The sequence below is a fragment of the Phyllostomus hastatus genome, unplaced genomic scaffold (assembly GCF_019186645.2).
Source record: "Phyllostomus hastatus isolate PE091 unplaced genomic scaffold, TTU_PhHast_1.1 phas_contig_113, whole genome shotgun sequence".
Lineage (NCBI taxonomy): Eukaryota > Metazoa > Chordata > Mammalia > Chiroptera > Phyllostomidae > Phyllostomus > Phyllostomus hastatus.
Window position 1 is genome coordinate 13,341,785 of NW_025333530.1, and position 22,847 is coordinate 13,364,631.

The 22,847-nt window shown below is 50.9% G+C and overlaps 1 protein-coding gene across 6 annotated transcripts; it reads left to right on the forward strand.

The window, feature by feature from the left end:
* The first annotated feature begins 6,395 nt into the window (after positions 1 to 6,395).
* Positions 6,396 to 21,879, forward strand: SIDT2 (SID1 transmembrane family member 2). Of its 6 annotated transcripts, XM_045838049.1 has the most exons (28): positions 6,396 to 6,847; positions 8,491 to 8,612; positions 8,894 to 9,058; positions 9,146 to 9,191; positions 9,594 to 9,695; positions 9,801 to 9,884; positions 10,648 to 10,747; positions 10,945 to 11,010; positions 11,916 to 12,009; positions 12,375 to 12,427; positions 12,778 to 12,789; positions 13,154 to 13,225; positions 13,388 to 13,459; positions 13,650 to 13,712; positions 14,509 to 14,627; positions 14,916 to 14,989; positions 15,085 to 15,151; positions 15,728 to 15,801; positions 15,943 to 16,066; positions 16,309 to 16,426; positions 16,919 to 17,055; positions 17,307 to 17,415; positions 17,628 to 17,704; positions 17,875 to 17,921; positions 18,196 to 18,301; positions 18,957 to 19,067; positions 20,295 to 20,408; positions 20,498 to 21,879. In XM_045838049.1, exons 1-28 carry the CDS (start codon positions 6,665 to 6,667, stop codon positions 20,558 to 20,560), a joined length of 2,574 nt encoding a protein of 857 aa, XP_045694005.1. In that variant the 5' UTR covers positions 6,396 to 6,664; the 3' UTR covers positions 20,561 to 21,879. The 6 variants fall into 6 exon arrangements, with proteins under 6 accessions (XP_045694005.1, XP_045694017.1, XP_045694014.1 ...); XM_045838061.1 differs by lacking the exon at positions 13,650 to 13,712; XM_045838058.1 differs by lacking the exon at positions 12,778 to 12,789.
* The last annotated feature ends 968 nt before the right edge of the window (positions 21,880 to 22,847 follow it).

Consider the following 22,847-nt stretch of genomic DNA (forward strand, 5'->3'; position numbering starts at 1 on the left):
GGGTGGGTGCCACAATTGCAAATGAAAACATTGAATGAGGTTCATAGCAGACCTTCAGAACACAGCAGCCTCCCTTGGTGTTCACTTTTATAATGGGTCCAGAACAGTTTGGCACTAAGCCTGGATATAACACGACCACCTCATTTGATCTGGGTGAGTGGCGTCAGTCTCAGTATAACAAAATGTGACTGGAGTCCAGGACAGGGGACTTGAATGGGGACACAATTCTCATTTATCTCCCTCACCTCCCCAGGCTAAAACAGCCCATCGTAAGTGCAGCCTCAGAACTTTATGACTAGAACAAGGTTCAGTCATCCAATTGACCATCAGGACTTGTCTTGATGACTAACATAACCACTCCAGCACTAATTAGCAGATTTCTATGAACATTCACTTTTATCACTTCACTGCAGTGATGCTATTAGATTACAATGTCTTACTCCTTGAAGAGGGTAAAATTTGGAAGTATTAAACAGGTGTGGTTTTTTCTTCCCTGTTTGTCCTCCCCCCATATCTTCCTCCCTACCCCTAGAGGCATTGCCTTTGTAAACTACTTGCAGATTCCCCTTAGGTCACAGAGCAGTGGTGGAAGCACGCTGGGTCCTGAGGCTTTGTAGACTGTCCAAACTATTCCGTGTGAACCTCTTCCATGGCCCAGGAGAAGTGGAAGACAACAGTAGTGTGGTAGGAGGGAAAGTTCCTTCACCGTATCTACATTGGGGAAAATGGGAAAAACTGACAAAACCAACAGAATATCCACTTTTCTCCAGCCATGGCAGGGATGAAATCCCAACTGAGCTACATATTTTTATTTAGCCATGAAGCAAAGGTCTTACATACTTTGGTAAACACAGTCTTTTCTTGGCCTCATTTTATGCTATACCTCTTGCCTTTTGCTTGTTTGCTGGGTTATTTTGCCTTAACTTGTCACATCAAAATGCAAGGCAGGGGAGAAAGTAGGTTTAGAGTAGTTCATATTGAAAATAATATAATAAATAATAGTACAAAAATAAACTTTCATGTACTCACAACTGTAAACCTGTTTGCCCCATTCTGTATATATCAAAAAACACTATAAAATATATTTTACACACTGGTTAGTCTTTGACAGCACACCTGTAAAGAATTCATGACACAGTACAACAGCATGCTCATTGATAACCAATGATAGTCCAAAGTATTAAATATCCTCTCTGTGGCCTGATCCTCTTCAATGCCTATCTTTACATTGCTTATCTTGAATTTTCATGCCAATTAATATTGAACTTTGAGTCATGCCTTTGCCCCAAGTTAAGACCCCCTGTCTGAAATACACTTCTGCTCCCACTCATCTTTTAAGAATCCCTCAGGGAGGACACTTGGAGTGTTTTCTGATTTCTATTTCCAGCTCTGATTTGTACTAGGTCTCTATCTCAGTTCCCCGTAATACTTTGGTGTAAATCTTTTATCATTGCACTTATCACTACTATATGCTTACCTATTTACTCTGCTAGATAATGAATTCCTTAACAATAGAGAATGTGTTTTAAGCACCTTTGTGTTTCCAGCATCTAGCTTAGTAACTAGTATTAACTAGGCACTGAATAAAGGAAGTAGTGAATAAATAGGAGATTGTTTTGTTCATGGTCTTCCAGTCAGTAACTGTCAGAATTTAAACTGGAATACAAATCTGTTGACTACAATTCCTGCTCTTTCAATGGTACCATGGTTTTGCTTGTAAGAAATAGACATTATTTTTGATAGTGATAAGGGTAAACAAAATTCTCTTAAGACAAAAAGGAAAGAAAGAAAGAAAAGATGCGGTATATACCTATTACAAAAAATTTTGAAACATTTTCTAGAATATTATGGGTAGAAATAGATGGAATTAGTATAGTTTTTATAGGAAAAGTGAAGCTAGAAGAAAAGGCTAGAGTGGTTCAGAGGAATAAAGTTATGGTGAATGAGAAAATAACTGAAGTTTCCAAGGACCAATGAAGTAACAAGCTATGGGATGTGGCCTGTTTTTGAGCCAGAGTGTGGAGAGGGGACCCTTTCTATTACTGAGAACAATTTTGAATAAATGGGGTAGGCACATGATCTTTAGATATAACCAGAGAGGAGCTATATCTAAAAGGTGCCTCAGTTGCATCTTCTGATTTTTAGCCCGAGACCCAAGCTTGCTTGAAACAGGAGGATGTCTGGCGCATTTGTATCAGTGATCTTTGAAGACACAGATTGAGTTGATCAATTATTTATCTGCTTGTTTTCAGCAACCTGATGACCAGCCTCATTTCCTGGAAAGCTCTGATGTTGGTTCCATCACGTGGCCACAGGGAAGCAGATGCAGGGCCTGAATGTATTTCCCAGTCTGAGTCATGAAAGCCCAGTTTCAGGAAATGGAAAGTGGCTGATATCTCTGGCAGAAAGTCCTGTGCATTTAGTCAAAGCTGCTCTCTCATGACTCACCTCTTTAGACAATAGTTCACGATGATGAATACAATTCAGCCTGGCTCTGCTATGTGACATTCAGGAGGACAGTGAAGATGAGACATGGCTCCTGAAGGTTCAGAAGGTTTAATTTGCCTAAGATGCACAATGCAGGGCTTTAAACCTACACCTTTCTAATGTCAAAATCCTCACTTTTTCCATAATACCATGAAACCATGTGATATATTTGATACCTTATCCCCAGAATGACAGTTTATTATCTTTAGCTGATTCCCAATCTATATGCTCCTAGTTTTCAGAGCCCTTGAAGGAAAAAGCCAGATACAAGGGCAGCCCTGGGAAAAACATAGAACTTGCATGATGGAAAAAAAAAGTGCTGTATTATTGCTGCCAGGGCTGCCTGTGTCCAGGATATTTCTCCATGAGCTTCAAGTAGATACACTGAGTCCCTTTTATGATCACAATGAAAACAGACATTCAAGTCCATTTTTTTCAGAGGGGTTAGTTTTACAACCTTTTTTTTCTGGGTTGAAGTTAAACCATTACTTAATTCTAAAGTCTGGTTTGATTTCTGCCTTTCCCCCTGGGCCCCACAGTCATGGCCACCTCCTAACCCCCAGGTTCCTGAATTACTTGATGGGACTCAGCTGATCCATTTACTGCAGTTCTTACTGTATTCTCGTGATGCAGTCTTAAGGTCATTTTAACAATACCCCTGACCCAGGGAAGCTTTCTTCCTGTCCTTTAATTCTAAACCTTGAAGTCCTGTGGCTTAAAATGGAGTCAGATCCATGCAAAGCTGGGAACCTTGTCAGCTACCTGCTGAATGAGCCCATTTCTTAGGTCCTTTCTGTACTCGGGCTAGGAAGGGTGGCGCACAGGAAATAGAAGAAAGTCATCCAAGCCTTGTGACCCACCCTGCTTCCTTCATCTCCAGGGCTTGGGTTGGCCTTTTTACATGATAGGGGAAAATGCAGTAGCTTGGACCTGTGCAGAAGGTTAAGGGTGGGGAGGCTTCCCTGAGGCCTTGATATCTCTTTGCACTTAACCAGTCTGGCTTTGAGCTGGAGTACTGCCCTTTCATTCTGACTGCTGCAGACTACAAAAAGGCTTTCTCTGCCAGACCATAGGAAGGGCCTTCACAACTGGGTTGTGTGTTCTCTCCCTGGGAGGGTGGGACAGCAAGGCTGAGGAAGGTCTACCAACTTGAGGAAAGCAAGAAAATCAAGGCTGTTGCCCTCCTATTCTGTCTGGATATTCATGGTGCTGATGATTCAAAGGTTAAGCTCATCAGACCTTGCGAAAGGGACAAATGATCTCTGAGTTTATTTAAATAGATTCCTTGTGAGATATTTCTAGGAGAAAGGGAGCACACAGAAATATTGATAGTTCACAATTGTTTGGCCCCAAAACAGTGGTTCTCAAAATTCATTGTGCATAGCAAACTTCCAGAGTGCTTGCTAACATGCAGATTCCTGGGCTCCACCCCCAGAAACTGTGATTCAATAACTGTAAGTAGTGTCTGGATGTGCATTATAAACAGGCCTAGGGGTACCTTTTGCTCCAAAACCTAAAAGATAGACTTGGAATATGCCTCCCCAGGTTCTCTGCTCCTTAGCCTGGGCTTATTCAGTATGGTCTCAGCACCAACCGACCTATAGCAGAGACCCTGCGATCCTCAACTTGTGTTCTCACAGTTCCCAGGGAAGTTCCTGGCACATCGCAGACCAGTTGGATTCCATCTGGCTAAGTAGAATGAGTGTTCCATCAGGAACAGGGTGTGAGTGTTTCTTAGAGTTCCGGATTTACTGGCAAGGCGAGGGGGTTACAATGAGGGTTTAGAAAGGGAGAAGTCCAGTTGGAATATGAACATTTTACATTGACTCTCCAAACTGGGCTGCTGACTACATGGCAGGCTCATTATGACACCTCTTGTTATTTTGAGGCTTCTGTAGTTCAGATTTGTTTGGGAAGAGCATTGGCTCAGGGGACGAGTCTTGTGAGCTACTCATAAGATGACCATTTCTGGGCTTCACTCTATGTATCCGTAAAATGAGGGGTTGGCTCAGAGTTTGCTAAGATTCTCCAGCCCCTGAAGCTTGCCTCTGGTCTTCATCATCAAGTATGAATGCTTGTGCAGGGCCAAGTGTAAGTCTCCCACTCACCATTTGCCCAGTATAATTAGAACAGTACCTGGCATATTGTAAGTGTCCATTAAATATTTAGTGCAGAAATGAATAAATATTTATAACTGGTCATAAGGTAAAATAGTCATTGGAACAATGTTCAGGTAGTAAGGCAGGGCCAGGGGTGAGGCTGCTAAACTCTTATGAGTGAACGAACTCTGACAAGCCACTGGCCCAGGTGGCTTCATCAGGGTGTCTGACAACTTCAGAGGCAGCCACAGTTCCTTTTTTTATCCTTTAAACATATATAACATCTTACAAAAGAAATTCATGTCCATTGTAGAAAATTTATAAACTTTTTAAAGGTATTAAAAATTCAAAACCACCCACCCTGACTGGTGTAGCTCAGTGGATTGAGTGCGGGCCTGTGCACCAAAGGGTTGCTGGTTTGATTCCCAGTCAGGGCACATGCCTGGGTTGTGGGCCAGGTCCCCAGTTGGGGACACATGAGGGGCAACCACACACTGATGTTTCCTCCCTCTCTCCTCTTCCCCTCTCTTTAAATAAATAAATACAATCTTAAAAAATATTTAAAACCACCCACAATACAAAGATTTAGGGGGGATACTTTTCTATTCAAAGAAAACCATTGCCAAATTTTTATGCAGTTTTTTCAACATTTTTATGCATGTCTGTATTTGGAAACCATACTGTTTATATTGTGTCATACTGTGAATTCTCTCTGCTTACACATCCCTTAAAGTCTTAAGCATCAGTGTTTAATGGCTTCATGATAACAGTGTGTTTAAGTTAACCATTCACTCATTATGGACATTTAAGCTTTATGCTTTATATTATAAATATCACAGTGGTAAGGATAATCACACATTTTTATCTATATTTCTTTAGGATAGAGTCTCAGAAATCGAATTACTGGGTCAAAGAGTATAAAGCTCTTGAAGCTTCTTGAAATACAGTGCAAAAATATTTTGTAGAAGTTTTCACCAATTTACACTGAAAGTCCATTATCTTGCAATGAGCTTTGTAGCTGCCTCTCTAGAGAAGAGGAGAAAGCCCCTAAGCTTTTAAGGTATCCCTGAAGCTGTGCGGCTGCTGCAGGGGAAGGTGGAATTGCACAGGGATTCCACCTGCAGTTCTCCTTCAATTACCCCTCGGCCATCAGAGCGACTGTCGTATTTGTTCCCTAATTCTTTGAGTTCTTCATTTCTTAAGATTCCAGAAGAAGAAGAAGAAGAAGAAGAAGAAGAAGAAGAAGAAGAAAAAGGCCCGGGTGGAGAATGTTAGTGGTAATGGCAATGGGCATGGGAATGGGGGGATCCTATCCCTAAGTTTGAGCAAAGGGAATTGGTTAACAAGAATTCAGCACTTGGAGATCCTTCACGGAAACATCCGTCTATTCCAAAGTGAACTTCCAAAGAGGGGCAGAATAACGAAAGAGGACGCAGTAACGGGAAAGGACTCGAAGACATCCAGCTGTAGTGCTACGGCCCCTTTAACTCCCAATCCGGAACCTGGCCCTTTAAATCTGTGTCAGTTTCCCCTGACGTCAATCCGAAGGCCCGCCGCCCGGCTGTTTACCGCTTCTCCGAGCTCCACACTTTCCCTAGTCCGGAGCGCCGGAACCGCCGAGCCTGCTTGCCCTTAAAGGGCTCGCACTCTACTCTCCTCGCCGCACAGCGTCGGCTATTACGCCCCTCACCCTCAGATTTTCCTCCCTTCGTGGACGCTTCAGCAGCCGGCTTCCCCACCTTTCCTCCCTCCCCTTTCCCGGCGTCTCCAGGCTCCCAGCAACAAGCGCCCCCTCGCTCACGGCCCTGGCGGGCGGCCGCAGGGTCTCGGAGCCGGGTTCAGCGGGGCTCATGCTTGAGACCGGGACCCTACTCCTTCCCCTCCTCCTCCTTGCCGCCCCTCCCCTCTGGTGCTCCTAGGAGCGTCTCTGCGGCTCCGGGGAGGGGACGTTTCCTAATCTCAGGCCGGGGTTAAAGTTCTGGTCCTGGTGAGATGGTGGAAGCTGCGGCCGGGGCCGCAACCTGTCCCGGTGTCCTGTGTCCTGTCGCTGCCGTCGCCACTGCCGCCCTGCTCGGGCCATGTTCGTTCTGGGCTTGCCCTTCTTGGCGCTTTTGGTGGCTTCGGTCGGTAGCCATCCGGGGCTTCTGGGGCCCAAGAACGTCTCTCAGAAAGACGCCGAGTTTGAGCGCACCTACGTGGATGAAGTCAACAGCGAGCTCGTCAACATCTATACCTTCAACCATACTGTGACCCGCAACCGGGTGAGGGCTGGGGCTGGGCTGGGGCTGGTGAGTGAGCGAGCAGACAAGGCGGTTCTGTCAGTGCCCCGTGGACGAGCTGCCCCACTATGTTCCTTCCGTTTCCCTGAACCATGCTGGACCTTCTTGACCAGTCTTTCTTCCTTTGCCAGCATTGTTTCTCCGAAGCTCCCACTGGCCAGGCTCTGAAGGTGCCTCATTCCCATCTTCTCACTGACTGCCTCCTTCCACCAGATGTGGGCTGAGCAGGACTGACCTACTCACTACCCAGCAACCAGAGTCTGATAGCTCTGTGGGGTCTGCGGGCAAGAGGAAGCAGGCTTGCCACTGGGCTTGACTCAGAAAACCCCAGGGGTATGAGACAGGCTCTGCCTCCAAGGCTCTGCCCAGGCAAGAAAGAGTTAGAGTTGAGCTTCCTGGGGAAGATAAATACAGGACTTCCGGGACTGTCAGAACTGCTGGGAACATCCCAGTCCTCCTCCAGTCTTAGAAAGCCTTGTAAGATGCAGATGGCAAAGATGAGGCCAACCGCAAGTTGGACAGGAGAAGAGGGAGTTTGTCTACTGTGGAGAATATGCCTCACCCTGACTTCACTATGTTTCTTCCCCGGCTGTGAATTGACCATGGGCTTAGCTAGGTCTGGGAAGTCTAGAGCTGAAATTTGGAGAATTCTTGCAGCCTGGCTGTATGGTCTCCTTTGCAGTTCTCTCCATGACTGCGTTTACTGGGAAGCAGTGGAGTCAAGAATGGGAATCTGATTTTTTTTTCAGGGTGGGGAGGGGTTTGGTTTCTGTGACAAGCCAGGATCTACCTTCAGTGCCTGGTTCTGTAAAGCTTGATCTCCAACAGTTTAGAGTCTTGTCTTCTTTTTTCCCCCATATCTGCGGTTACCCTGAGACCTGTAGCCTCTGTTCCTTTGAGAAATGCTGCCCTAGCACTTGTGTTTCAGCAGCCCAATAATAAGATTCACAGGATTTATTTAGTTTTATTTTTTCCTTAAACTCCTGCTGTCCTATGTACTTTCCTATACAGCACCAAGAGTGAATGTGTTTCCATTTTGTAGAGGGGGAAATTGAAGCTCAGAGACATGAAGTGACTTCTTACAGCCCTAGCCCTTGGTCAGAGCTAGGGATAGAATTTGGCTTTCTTGGCTCTCAACAATCCCCTGTGTGTTCATCCCTACCCCCAGGTTAGTTGTTGAATAGGAGCTTTTAGCTCAAAAGGAAGAAAGCAGAGGAGGAGTTTTTGCTCCCATGTCCGTGTGTGTACATGTACATGTGTACGAGCATGTGTATCCCATGAACATGGATAGGAATGGTATACCCTGGAGATGCCAGAGATCTCTACTGTGCTTCGTGTTGGGAATCAGGTCCTGAGTTGCTTGGGTCTTGTTGCCCTGTCATCAGAAACTTGTGTCTCCCATAAGCCTCTCCTTTAAGTCAGGACTGGTCCCTCCCATAGACTCGGGGCTGCCCTGGCAGAAGAAGGGGCATGGATAGCTTCTCATCCTAACCACAATGAGGAAAGAACAAAGTGGTTGGCATGATTGAGGTCAGGGCTCACAGTCTCTGGGCCCATGTGTGCCAGGTGGCAGAGGTAATATCACTATGGGCTTTACTGAGGGGCATTTTCATCTCTTTCTGCAGACAGAAGGCGTGCGTGTGTCTGTGAATGTCCTGAATAAACAGAAGGGGGCTCCTTTGCTGTTTGTGGTCCGCCAGAAGGAGGCTGTGGTATCCTTCCAGGTGCCCCTAATCCTGCGAGGGCTGTGAGTAGGACCTGGGGGTCAGGGAGGGAGTAGGCCCAGGTCAGGCCTTGTGCAGAGCCTCGCCCAGGTCCTTACCTGGGGCCTCAGACCACCCAGGGGCCCCTCTGTCTCTCTTCCCCATCCCTACACCCAGGAAACTGCTCAACAGCATGAGGACCAAGCCAGCCAGCCCAGAGTCTGTCAGCCCAGTGGGGGTAGGGGTGAGGGGTGGTAGACAACCAGAGTGGAGGAATCCTGGTTGAGACAGTAGTCACGTCCAGACTCTCTGCTTCGGGCCATAGGTTTCAGCGCAAGTACCTCTACCAAAAGGTAGAAAGGACGCTGTGTCAGCCCCCAACCAAGAATGAGTCTGAGGTCCAGTTCTTCTATGTAGATGTGTCCACCCTGTCAACAGTCAATACCACATACCAGCTCCAGGTCAGCCGAATGGACAACTTCATGCTCAGGTCTGCAGGGAAGAGTGAAGGGACCATGGGACTGGCCTCCTTCTTCAGCTCTGGGAGTGACCTTGGGGCCTCTTCTCTGCCCTACAGGACTGGGGAGTACTTTAGCTTCAATACCACAGCAGCCCAGCCTCAGGTAAGATCCCCTGTTGACTGCCCCTCAAGATGGGGAAGCTTAAATGTGGGAGTGGGAGTGGTTGGTGGCCTTTGCTGGGCATTTCAAGTTGGCTGGACTCTCCCTGGAGAGACTAGAAACAGAGGCTCTGGCCCCAAAGTGGTAGAGGCAAGTGGCATGGGAAATACAGAGACATGGGGCCTGGCTGCCATCTTTCCAACTTACCACACGGGTACTGCCCTGAGTGCCCAGCTGAGGTCAAAAGGACAGACAGGAAACGGGGCTGCTTATAGTGAAGGCCTTTCTTCCCAGAGAGCCTCCAGTGCCCAATCCTGAGAGAATTCACACTGTTCCCTTCTAAAGGGACAGAGAGGGCATCCTAATGAGACAGGGCTCTCCTTGCCACCCTCCCTGTGCCCTCAGTACTTCAAGTATGAGTTCCCAGAGGGAGTGGACTCAGTGATTGTCAAGGTGACCTCCAACAAGGCCTTCCCCTGTTCAGTCATCTCTGTCCAGGATGTCCTGGTAAGTGGTCTGTCCTTTTACACTCCACCAGTGGATAACAGGGCTGCTAACCAAAGGGAACAGAGCCCAGGTCCCTGCATCTGCTTTTCCCTTCCTCCTCCATAGTGCCCTGTCTATGACCTAGACAACAATGTAGCCTTCATCGGCATGTACCAGACTATGACCAAGAAGGCAGCCATCACTGTGCAGGTAGGAAATACACATGGGCCTGTGGGAGATGTGGCCAGTGATTAGCTTTCTAAATTCCTGCTCCTTTTCCCCTGCCCCATTCCTCCCCTATCCAGAAGGCTGAGTCTGGGCCCATTGGTCCCTGAGACTTTGGGTCCCTGATGGGTGTGAGAATTGAATCATAATCCCAGTTGCCTTGGGGACAGGAAAGCAGCATACCCTTTCTAGTTGTTATATCTACTTCATTCACTATATTGATAGCAAGGAGAGGAAAGGGGCCCTAGCTGAGGCTTTATGCCTGCACTTGGCAAAGGCTGGAACCGATGCTCCAGGCAGGGAGGGACGGTCATACATGCACCTCATATTCAGTCATGCAGGTGATGGCGGCAACATGGCCCCTTCACTTCTTCTCCTGGCCAATGCACAGCCTGTAATAAGGCACCCATGGGTCCTGTGATGTGTGTGAGGTATGTACATGTTTGCTCACTGGCTGTAGTATAGGCCCAGGCTTTGGGCTCTGGAGTCAGGCATTCTTGACTCTACCACTTCCTGTCTGTGTGACTCTAAGCTAACTGCTAAGCCTGTCCAACAGGGGTAATGACAGTGCTATCTCATAAGGGTCTTTAGAAGCGTTAAGTAAAATAATATAAAAAGAGAGTTTAGCATAATTTCTGGCTCAAAGTAGATATTCAGGAAAGGATGGTGATTATGATAACGATAATACAATGATGACAATGGTAATGATGTCGTCGTTGTTGTCATCATCATCATCATTATCCTACAGCGCAAAGACTTCCCAAGCAACAGCTTCTATGTGGTGGTGGTGGTGAAGACAGAAGACCAGGCCTGTGGGGGTTCCTTGCCTTTCTACCCCTTTGGAGAAGGTAATTTTGTGCCCTGGGCCCAGCTGGGGATCGAGTGGTCTTGGTCACTTCCAAGGAGGTAGAACAGGCTACGTGACTGATTGGTGGACATGGTGGGACACACGTTTTTGGCTCCAGACTCTCCCAGAGCTGGTTCCACCAACTCTAGCTAAGTTCCAGGTAGCCTTTTGTTTGCCAATTTGATGTTTTACTTCCAGATGAACCGGTTGATCAAGGGCACCGCCAGAAAACCCTGTCAGTGCTGGTATCTCGAGCAGTCACGTGTGAGTGTGGGTGGCTGAGTGGGGATGGACTGGCCTCTGGCTCTCCCTTTCAGACCTAAGATAGGAAGGGTGATGAGGACCTACTCAGCCAGGCTGACAGTAGAGCAGTGTTCTTGGCAGGCCTTATGATGGGAGGGCCGGGAGGTGAGCCCCAGTATAACTTTGTACTTAGTCATGACTAAAGAGTAAAGTACTGAGTTCTGGTTCTCTTAGAGCCACTTCAGAGCAGTGCAATCTCATTGAGCCTCAGTTACCCCATCTCTATAACAGAGGTGTTAGGATCTGTCCCATTAGTCTCACTAAGTTGTAAGGTTTAGAGCAAAATTAGTAGGAAAGTACCAGGCCCCTTCGTCATGCTCAATAAATATTTACTAAGTACTTGAATGGGGCCCTTTGTAAACTGGAAAGTATAGGATAAAAATAAGAGATTGTGATGGGAGGGGAAAGAAGCTGCCTTTCCTATACGGATTCTTTATTCAGCAAATATTTGTCGAGCACCTTCTGTGTGCCGGGTGCCATGCTGCAGCGACAGCCCTCAGGGAGCGCTTGGCCAGAGGGACAGGAGCCTGCGGCTGCAGCTGCAAGGGAGCTGAGACCTGTGATGAGCAAAGGCCAGGTCACAGTGGGAACACAGCACAGAGAAAGTTTTCTAGAGGACAAAGTCCATGAGCTGTGTTTTGAAGGTTAAGTCAAGATAGAGTTTTGAGAAAGAAGTAGAGGAGAAAGTTCTTGCAGAGGGGGTAACATGAGCATAGACAGGAGTCATGTCAGAGTCTGGTGGATTTGGGAGCGGCCGGTTGTTCACACTGGCTGGGTCACTACACTTGAGAGGAGAAGTGGTGAGAGGTTTGGCTGGACCCTGTGTTATCGTTGATGTGTTCAGCTTCCTGCTTCTTTCCCAACAGCTGAGGCCTACGTGGGTGGGATGCTTTTTTGCCTGGGCATATTTCTCTCCTTCTACCTTCTGACCATTCTTCTGGCCTGTTGGGAGAACTGGAGGTAAAGTGAAACTGCTGGGCCCTCCCCTGTTCTGGGTTACGTTGGGCAGGGGATGTGGGGGAGATGGCCTGGCAGGATCTGAGCCAGCCCAGAGTAATCTTCCACACTGTCCACAGGGCAGAGGGGACCCTAAGCAGTCCCCTGTTAGGGTCTGTGGTCCAGGAGCCTCTCCTCTGGAAACCAACCCCTTCTCTCAACCTTTCCAAGCAGGAAAACTCCACATGGTTTCCCAGCGTGGGAAAAACCATAGGATCATGAATGATGGACAGGGTTATGGGATGGAGAGGGTGGAAGGCAGGCCAGCCCTGCGTAGGAGGGATCCTTGTCCTGCCCCTCTGGTTTGCTTCTGGATTCTGTCCCTGCAGGCAGAGGAAGAAGACCCTTCTGGCGACTATGGACCGAGCCTGCCCAGAAAGCGGTACCTGCAGAGGCCCTAAGTGGGAGGGCAGAGTGTGCTTGATGTTTTGGAGGGGATAATGATGGATAGTTCCCTTGGGGGTTGGAAGAGGCTCTCTAGGGGCTTCTGGGTGTGCAAGTTAGGAGTAACACTACAGGTAGATGTGGGGCTGGGATACCGTTCCTGTCTGTCCCTAATGTGCTCATCTGAAAGGCTGCCACTTGACTGACTCGATGGGCCTAGCTGTACTGTTTGTCTGCCTCAGACAATGGGGCTCACAGTCTCTGGGATTATTAACCTTTCATTCTCTCTTCTTCCTTTCCATCCCTGTCTCTTTCTGTCCTCCCTCCTGCTTGGACCTTCTGTCTCAGCTTCTCTCCTTGGTAAGCTCCAAATGCTCTGGGCAGAGGAGCTGGAGTCCAGAGTAGGGGGAGAGGGGAAGCACTAGGGGTGTCTGGGTGGGACCTGGGCAGGCCACTGCTGGCTGTCCTTGCTGCTGGTGACTTAGATGCATCAATTCCTTGAGATTTCTCTCTCTCAGTGGGAAACACAGGGTGGCTAGTGTTTCCGTTGAGGACACACGTGGGAGGGAGGTCAGGATGGCTGCTGGTGGAGGGAATGAGCCGTGCTTGCTGTGATTGGTGCTTATTCTTTGTTGCTGCCATGGCCACTCTGTGTCTCTCTTCTCTCTGGCTTTTGGCCTCTTTCTACTTCTAGGCCTAAGGGGACCTTGATGTCTCATTGCAGGTCACCCTCGGGTCCTGGCTGACTCCTTCCCTGGCAGCTCCCCTTATGAGGGTTACAACTATGGTTCCTTTGGTACGTGTCAATGCCAGAGATTGTGCTGGTCCACTCACAACCTAGTCTCCTGAGGCTGCCACCTCCAAGGTGCAAATTGGTAGCCAGCCTCCTTGGAGCTCCTTGGGGATGGGTCTAGTCTCCCTTTCCCTGAGGTCTGTGCTCACCACTTTTATTCTACAGAGAACTGTTCTGGATCCACCGAGGGTCTGGTTGACAGCATGGATACTGGAGACCTCTCCTGCAGTTATCAGGGTGAGTGGGCCAGGCAGGTCCAAGTGGTGTGGTGCAGGGCTGGTGCTGGCTGGGTGAAACCTGATGGTGGGTGGTCGCTTCTTGTGCCAGACACTGGGACAGGGAAGGGCCTGCTGTCTCCCACTCCTCTTCTCCCTCAGCCTTTCCTCCTTGGCTCCACTTCCCTGGTAACTTTCCCTTTCCTTTGAAGGACACGACCAGTTCAAGCGGCGCCTTCCCTTTGGCCAGATGCGGCAGCTGTGCATTGCCATGGGTAGATGTGGGGAGGTGGGGAGCTGCTCTGCCAATCAGCTCCTGCCAGGGTGGTTGACTGGAGCCAGTAGGCTCTGGGGCCAGAAAGATGCTTTGTGCATGGCTTGCCTACCTGATGCCAATGATTGCCAGCTCTTGTGTCTTTTGAGATGAGTGGGCACTGGTGGGCTGGTATCCCTGCTACTCCCGGGCCAGATATTCTGGGTTGCTGTCATGTTTGCCAGCACCCTCACTACCTGGCCTTTTGGGTTAGAGCTTGTGGGCAGGGGCACCATGTCCTGGCCTCTAGGGGCTTTGGTCAGGCAGGGTCACAAGAGGAAGCTTCTAAAGGCACTAGAAAAGAATAGGCTAAAGCAGCAGGTGCCCTTCCTAGAGGCAGCCTCTGACCCTTGCTTGCACCTGAGGGCCCACTGTGTCTTTACCCAGTGTCTTCTCAGAACCCGCATAGCTGGGCACCTTCTAATCAGCATGACTTCTGCCAAATTCAGTCCTGCTGCCTGTGTCTGGGGTCTGGGGTCTGCTCAGTGTCCTGGCCTGGAAGCCTTAGCTCAGTGAGGGCAGCACGACTGGAGCAGTTCCCACTGAATGGCCTCTCTGCAGAGCCCACCCTGGTACCCCTCAAGGACTTAGGATGATCTGGTACCTCCCCCCAGAGCCTGAGCCCACCTCCATCCCTGATCTGAGCCTACAGTTTGCCTCTTTTTACTGCTTAATAATTGTGACAGTTGCCCTAGATGGGTGGAGACAGGCCTCGAGCTCTGTGCCCACAGGGAAACCCTTCTCCCCGCTCACTCCAGACCGCTCTCTTGACCCTGTGGGCACACGGCCACGACTAGACTCCATGAGCTCTGTGGAAGAGGATGATTATGACACATTGACTGACATCGAATCGGACAAGAACGTCATTCGCACCAAGGTCTGACACCATAGAGCTGGCCCTGGTCAGGAGTTCCTCAAGGAAGGGAGATTCTGTGTTCAGTCCCTGGTATATCTCCCCCTGGGGGAAGAAAGAGCTCAGTTGGGGCAGGACAGATTCCAGGGGAAACTGACTTGCCTCCCAGCCCTTCTGGGTTGCTTGGCCAGCAGCAATGGGATGGCTGAGCTCCCTGCCCAGCAGTGTCTGGCCTCTTGGACTTCTCTCACCTGGGCAAGAGGGGCCTCTTCCAGGAGGTGGGAAAGGGGGCTCACTCTAGCTTTTCCCCAGCAATACCTCTATGTGGCCGACCTGGCACGCAAGGACAAACGTGTTCTGCGGAAAAAGTACCAGATCTACTTCTGGTAAGTGGACGGGGTGAATGGGACTTCCTGTTATGTGGGGTAGGGTGTCCATTTCTTGGGTCCTGCTACCTCACTGCTGTCCTCCCACTCATCAGGAACATTGCCACCATTGCTGTCTTCTACGCGCTTCCTGTGGTACAGCTGGTGATTACCTACCAGACGGTGAGAAGGTGGGGCTGGCTCCCCTGGGCCTGCAGCTGCAGGCTTTCCTTCCCCAAGTGCAGAGCCTCACAGCCTGGGGCTCTGGAGCAAGCACAGGCCTTAGGTCATCAGCACTGGGCTCAAATCCCAACTTTTACCAACTGGGTGACCTTGAGCAAATCACTTAACCTCCCCGAGCATCAGTTATTTCATCTGCAAAGTGGGGGCAGCACAGCATCAGTGGCAACTTGGCACCTTCCCCAAGTTGTTACAGGGATTTATTGAAATGAAAGTTCTGGGACTCCCTAAGTCTCAGTTTCCCTTCCCTTTTCTTTGTACTGAGGCAAGAACTTCAGTCATGATCACGCCCTAGGATTTTCAGCCACACCCAGAGAGATGTGACAGTGACTGTGCCCAAAAGAGGACTTGCCTGGTATACATGTGCACACACATGTTGGCTGTGGTGGCACTTCCTATCCATGGCCAAATAGGATGGCGTGGTGTGGCCTGGGCTGGGGCCTGGCCCTTCCTCACCAGGGCAGTGGGATGAGTTGGGTGTTTCAGCATCCCCCCTCCTGCTCCCACTCCTTGCTGCAGGTGGTGAATGTCACAGGGAATCAGGACATCTGCTACTATAACTTCCTCTGTGCTCACCCGCTGGGCAACCTCAGGTGAGGATCTTCTTGGGAGGCCCCTCCCCCAGGTGTATGGTGAACCTGGGAAGGGGGTAGGGGCTCTGTGAATGCCTGCCATGGTGGGGAAGAGGCTGGAGCATGAAGCTGAGGCAATGCACCCTGTGTCACCCATTCTAGTGCTTTCAACAACATCCTCAGCAACCTGGGGTACATCCTGCTGGGGCTGCTCTTCTTGCTGATCATCCTACAGCGGGAGATCAACCACAACCGGGCCCTGCTGCGCAACGACCTCTATGCCCTGGTGTGGAGCCCCTGCCCTGCCTGCTGAAGCCTCTGCTGCAGACCCTTCCTGTTAGGCGTGCCCATCCCTGTCCTGTCCTGCCCAGCCCCTGGTCAGCTCAGCCCTGCCCAGCACTACCATGCCCTGCCCTCCCTACACACCACCTCTGCCCAAGCCTGCTCCTCTCTCATGAGCTCCCTCTTTGGGGTCCCTTCCTCCCTCCCTGCCTACCTCACTTCTCTCCCCTTCCTCTTCCCTGACAGGAATGTGGGATCCCTAAACACTTTGGCCTGTTCTATGCCATGGGCACAGCCCTGATGATGGAGGGCCTGCTAAGTGCTTGCTATCACGTCTGTCCGAACTACACCAACTTCCAGTTTGGTAAGTGGGGCCTCCCTCTTCCCTGGCTGAACCTAGAGCAGGGACCTGCCTGAGTCTTCTACTATCTGTAAGTCGCCTGCAGGGATCCCCAGACTCAGTTGCTCAGGAGACTCCGGGGCTGCAGTGTCTCATGCATATACATCTTAGCTTACAGAGACTAGGCATCTGGTTGCTATTCCACTTATCTGTGTACCTTTACTATAAAAAGGTGTATGCAAGCACTGAGAAGAACAAGATAATTAAGACATGGTCCTTGATCTCAGGGTGCTCAGACTAAGTTATCTTGTCAGGGGAAGTCAGATGGTGGGTGACAGCCAGTGGGTGGCAGTGTCAGTTAAGGGACTCGAGGTCAACTGCCAGCCTACCACCAGCTCGCTCTGTGGCCTTGAGGTAGTGTGGGGGCTCTCTTCCACTCTGATTGTCAGGGCTGGCACTTGCATGCTGAGGCTCGGTAGATGTTGCTATAGCTCATGGCCATGTCCCTCACCCTAGACACATCGTTCATGTACATGATCGCCGGGCTCTGCATGCTGAAGCTCTACCAGAAGCGGCACCCGGACATCAATGCCAGTGCCTATAGTGCCTATGCCTGCTTGGCCATTGTTATCTTCTTCTCTGTGGTGGGCGTGGTGAGGCCCTGACCCGCTCTGCTCACCCTGTAGGAAAGGTGCATGGCACGTCCACACACGTGCACATGCACATCCCCCTTCTCCACCTTCTGCAGGAGAGATCCCTGTTCCTTCCCTGAGGTGTCTTCCCTGGCCCCTCAGAGAGCCCTGACCTGACTGAGCAACAGCCTGGCTTCTCCAGAGGAAGGGTGGGCTGAGGGAGCAGCTTTCTTCGGTGCCTCCTCAGCCCTGCCCTTGGTGGCCTCTGGCAGGTTTTCGGCAAGGGAAACACAGCATTCTGGATTGTCTTCTCGGTCATTCACATCATTGCCACCCTGCTTCTCAGCATACAGCTCTATTACATGGGCCGCTGGAAGCTGGGTGAGGGCATGCCCAGGGCATGGGGCTGGGATGTGCTGGGCCTCATGGAATGAGGGGAGTGTGGCCTTGGGGTCCTGGATCCCAGGAGACGCAGGTTCTCATGGGGGGCTCACCTAGGGGGCCCAGAGGAATCTCTGGTGAGAAATTAGATGAGGCCTGCTCTCAGCTGGTACAGGCTGGGGACAGGAAAGGGGTGTTCTTTCTCTCTGCAGACTCGGGAGTTGGCCGTCGGATCCTCCACGTGCTCTACACAGACTGCATCCGGCAGTGTAGTGGGCCCCTCTACACGGTACCTGCCAGCTCCCCAGCCCCTGCTCTTCCACCGGCTGTCTTCCCTCTGGAGGGGGTGGCAGTGAAGCTGAGGGCCCAGGGTGGGGGGCAGCCAGCTGACTTGGGCCTTCACACTTCTCTCCCCATGTTTCTTCTCCTCTCAGTCCTTGTGTCTCTGCTTCCCTGCAGGACCGTATGGTGCTGCTGGTCATGGGCAACATTATCAACTGGTCACTGTGAGTCTCCCCGCTGCCTATGGTAGTTTGGCTGGGTGAACAGCTGGAAACTTGACCAGCCACTGCCTTGGGGCCACAGACAAATTCTAAGCTTTAAGCATGAGAAATGGGAGTTAACAGGAGAGGTCGTTGGCCCCTGGGGTTCTAGAATCTTCTGTAGGCCCCTAAACAGCCACAGTCATTATTATGAGCATTACCATTGGGTTGGAGTGAGGCCAAGGCCCTTCTTGCCCTTGCCCTCCCTTGCTTCACCAGCCTCCCTCCCCCTTGCCAGGGCTGCCTACGGACTCATCATGCGCCCTAATGATTTTGCCTCCTACCTGTTGGCCATCGGCATCTGCAACCTACTTCTTTACTTTGCCTTCTACATCATTATGAAGGTGAATGGGGATGGCTGAGCCTGCTCTCTGCCTTTTGGGGAAGGAGATGGGCACAGCCTGCCTGGGGCAACACTGGGACAGAGAATTTTCCTGTCCATCTGTCTATGCCAGTGAGGTTTGAGGAGGGGAGAGGCTGATGTCTCTTACACGTATCCCCTGGGAACCAACTATATTTTAAGAGCCACGCACTGTGCACCTTCAGATTCTAAGAATGGCCTGTGAAACTCCTAGCACTGCAGGCCATAGTTGGTAAGAACCTTGTTCAGTGCAGAACGGATTGAGGAGGTGGGACTCACTGAGTCCGTGGCAGGCTTGGGTCTCTGAGGGCCAGGTGTTTCTCACAGGAACTTCATGCCATTCAATAGAGAGGAGCCCCCTGCACAGGGAGAGCACCCTGGCCAGTACACCCTACCAGCACAGGATTCTGGGCACATGGAGGCCCAGCCAGGATGAACATCAGCAGTGAGGACACTTGGCTGCTAGTGTGGGGACAAGTTGAGCGGTGTAACTATATGAGGTGATAGTATGAATTCAAGAAGACTTCCTGAAAGCCCGGGAGAAGGCACCAGGAGAGCAGCATCTGGGGCAGCCAGAAAATGGGTTGGGTGAAGCCTGGCCCTCAGGCTGCTCTTTCCTTTTCCACCCCCACTCCCAGCTCCGGAGCGGGGAAAGGATCAAGCTCATCCCACTGCTCTGCATCATCTGTACTTCAGTGGTCTGGGGCTTTGCACTCTTCTTCTTCTTCCAGGGACTCAGCACCTGGCAGGTGAGCGGTCAGTCTGCTGAGAGTGTGGGGGAGTCACCTACAGGCTCATCTTGAGCCAACACGTGGTCCATTTTCTTTTCAAACACCATTTGTGAGCGCTCCCCAGGCCAGCGCTTTTACAGCTGCTGTCTTGTTTAGTCCTCCTACCATTCAACTTACATGGAGGGTCCCCCTTGTACTTACAAGGCAGCTGAGGCTCAGGGAGGCTAAGGGACCTGCCCAAGGATACACAGGAGTGGCATAGCTGTGGTTTGAAGCCAGAGATGTCAGGCTCTATCTTCAGTCTCCTAGGGCACCTGCCATGGATCAGGTTTCAGTCCTGGAATCCAAACTAAGTCTGGTATGGACTCTACTTTTGAGGCACTTATAATCTAGTTCAAGAGAGGGACTGTCAGTCCCTGGCTCTCGGTTTATAATATGATACACCAGATGAAGGTAGGGGCAAGACAGGCAAGGGAATGTCCAGAAGGGCAGTGGACAGAGGCTTCTGAGAGTTAGCAGTTCCAGGAAAAGTTCCTAGAAGAGGCAGGTCTTGCTCTTGGCCTTAAAGGCCTTGGGTGATGGGGAAGGCCCTGTGGCCCAGAGATGCAGTGACCTATGTAATGATACAGAGGCAGAACTAGATGGGGAAGACTTGGGACTCAGTGAATGTACTAATTTGGGAGCCAGGTGAAGGCTGTGAGCTCTTTGAGGGCAGGGAAGGTGTTTCTTGGTCCTCTCTGTGACCTTAGCATGTGGCATAGACCGCCCCCAGATACGGAGTGAGGTCCAGCCAGTGTTTGTTGGATAGAAGTCATAGACTTTGAGTGCCACAGGTCATGGCTGCTGTCAGGCTTGGGCAGGGCTGTGTGACCTGACAATTGTACTTTGGAAAGAAAATGAGCCTGAAGGATCCCTGGAGGCCTGATCAGAACAGAGGGCAGAGTCCAAGGCAGGGACTGAGTTAGGAAGCTTTATGGCCTTCTGGTGTCTCAAGGCCATGATAGCCCTCTGCTCTCACATCAAGGGAAGAAGAATCTGAGGGGAGGATGGTCTTAGTGAAAGAAAGGAGAGGGCAGAGCAGGAGAAATTTATAACAAAAGCCAGTTCTTAGATGTGGGAGATGAGGACAAGGGGTGCAGCAGAAAGAAGGTGCTCTGCCACCTGGGGCTGGGAACAGGGAGGGCCCTGGAGGTAGAGGGGGTCCCAGGGTGGTGTCAGCAGGCAGCTCTCCCTGTTTCTGCCCAGAAAACCCCTGCAGAGTCAAGGGAGCACAACCGGGACTGCATCCTCCTTGACTTCTTTGACGACCACGACATCTGGCACTTCCTCTCCTCCATCGCTATGTTTGGGTCATTCCTGGTATGAGACTCTACTGGCTGAGCGGGGAGGGTGGGGTGCAGACACAGACTGCCCTCTTCCCTGTGCTTGACTTGACATCCACCCACCAGGTGTTGCTGACACTGGACGATGACCTGGACACCGTGCAGCGGGACAAGATCTATGTCTTCTAGCGGAAGCCAGGCCCCTTGCTTTACTCATGGGGCCCTGAGCTCCTCTGCCTCACTGCTGGAGTCTGTGGCACCAGGGGTGTGAGTCCCAGCCCTGCTACCCAGTGCTGGGTGGCAGCAGGACACCAAGGCCTAGTCCAGACTTGGCCCCTGATGTTCATGGGGTGGGCTTGAGCCTTGCAGCTGCCCTCTGCCGGTGGGGAGGGCTGCTCACCTAAAATCCCAGCCATTGGCCAAATTGCTGCTTTCTTATCAGTGTTGGGGCCTTCCAAGGTCCCTGTCCTTGGCTTTCCATTTGTCTCTCTGCAGGAGGTAGGGGAGAAGTGTTGCCCTGCCCATCTCATGGCTTGAATTCTACCTGTTCTTCCCTTCTCCCCCAGCGTGTGGCCCAGAGCCCTTCATTCCTCAGTCTGGGGCCTGATTCTTTGGCCTGTACTAGGACCCCTCTTCTCTTTGGGGTCATACCGGCCTATCATCACTGCCCACTCTGGTCAGCCAGGATAGATGGGGTGAAGGATTTGGGGGACTGGCCAGGCTTATGGTGCTAAGACCTGCAAAGGGCCCTGGCTATCTCTCTGGCAGTGAGGGTCAGTTCATATGTGAGAACTGCCTTTTGATCTCAGGGGCTGAATTCAGAGGTCACTGTCCTATTCCATCAGCTCCCAGACTGATTAGCCCCAGGACTGGAAAGAAAAAGCAACTCACCCCTTCCTTCCTTTTTCTTTCCAAGCCCTTAGTCCTGCCAAGTCCCAGCTGGGGGTCTTTCAGTGCCATTGACATTGCCCAAGAATGTCCAGGGGCAAAGGAGGGAGGCTACAAAGAGCACAGCGCATCTTGCCTCCTCCACCACCATGGGAGCCCCAGTGCCTATCACAGAAAGGGGCTCAAGGAAGGGACATGACATTTCCCTCTCTGTCCCTCGTCCCAGCCTCAGTCAGTCTAGGACCCAAGGCTGGCTCCTGAGTTCCATCCGGTCTTCAGCCCAGGTCTGTGTTGGTCACACATGCATACATATGAACCTTGGAGTTTACACTGAGTGGCCCCAGCTTGGGGACCCCTGGTAGCTCTGGTCCTGGGGTCCCCTTTGCCCTACCTGGTCCATTCCAGATGTGGGGATTGGGAGGTCAGGCCAGGCCTCTGCCTTGTGGATGGGAATGTGTTTTACTCTCCCTGGCTTGTTTTTGCAGCCCTCCCTTGGTCTGGGGAGAGCAGGGGGTCTGGGCCTTTCTTCAGAACTCCGTTTAATGTCTGTTTCCCTGCTATGGTTGCATTTCTGTTTTCTATGAACAAGTCTGCGTTCAATTAAAGAAACAACAGACACAGTTCTTGGACCCTGTTTGCTGCTCTTCTGGGTGTGTATATGTTGAGAATGTGGGGTCGGGCAGGGCAGGGGTCTTCCATTTTCCAGTTCTTCTGGTCTACCTCTTCCAAGTCCCAGTGCCATTGGGAACAACAGTTCCTTGATTCCCCTGTGTTTTTCCTCTCCTTTGAGTAGTGGTGTCTGTTCAGTAAAAGTTTATGAGAGGCCTGCTCCATGCCAGGCACTGTGCTGGGCAGAGAGGGTAACAGTGAAAAAACCTTAGCTGTGCCATCTGGTCAGAGATGCCTCACGCCTTTCTGGCAAGTGGCAGTGACCTCTGCCCACCTGATCCAGTCAGGCAGCTTCGCTTCTTAACTGAGCTCCTCCTAGCTTGGCAGGCTGCAGGCACAGTGCTCCCGGCATGTCTTTAATGGACAGGAACATGCAGGTCAAGGCTGGGGTGGTGCTCGGGAAATACAGGATGATGGGTACATGGGTACATGTAGTGGGTACATCTAGTGGGTACATGGGTGCGTGGGTGACAGGCTCCAAGAGGAGGGAGTTTTGAAAGGACCCTGGAAGGTCGATGTGTATTACAACAAGCGATGTGTATTATCCTCCTTATCCTTAAGGAGGATAAGATAGATGTAGGGGGCAATGAAGCTGATGAATTGTCAAGACACAAGCAGAGGTCCACAGGCTGCTCTCTAGCTGATCCCCAGTTCCTTTTCTTGCTCTTCTTGATGATGCCACTAGGGAGCACTATAGCTCCGTGCACCACTAGCCTGTGGGACATTGCTGGGGAGATTCTGTTGATTGCCTGTGTGGTGAAGAGGGTTAGCTTCTTCCTGCCAGGCTGTCCTAGGATGATGGGGGTGGGGGGGAATATGCCTCAGAGGGCAGCTCAGAGACCCCTCTGAAAGTCTCTCACCTTTGTTGTCTCCTTTTATCCCTTCCTGAGACCCCTGAGCCAGGTACAAGCAATATACC

Coding starts and splice junctions, on each gene's coding strand:
- SIDT2 (XM_045838049.1), top strand. CDS start 6,665: ATGTTCGTTCTGGGCTTGCCCTTCTTGGCGCTTTTGGTGGCTTCGGTC. Junction 13,226..13,387: donor TTACAACTATGGTTCCTTTG/GTACGTGTCAAT, acceptor TTTATTCTACAG/AGAACTGTTCTGGATCCACC. Junction 16,427..16,918: donor CTACACCAACTTCCAGTTTG/GTAAGTGGGGCC, acceptor CCCTCACCCTAG/ACACATCGTTCATGTACATG.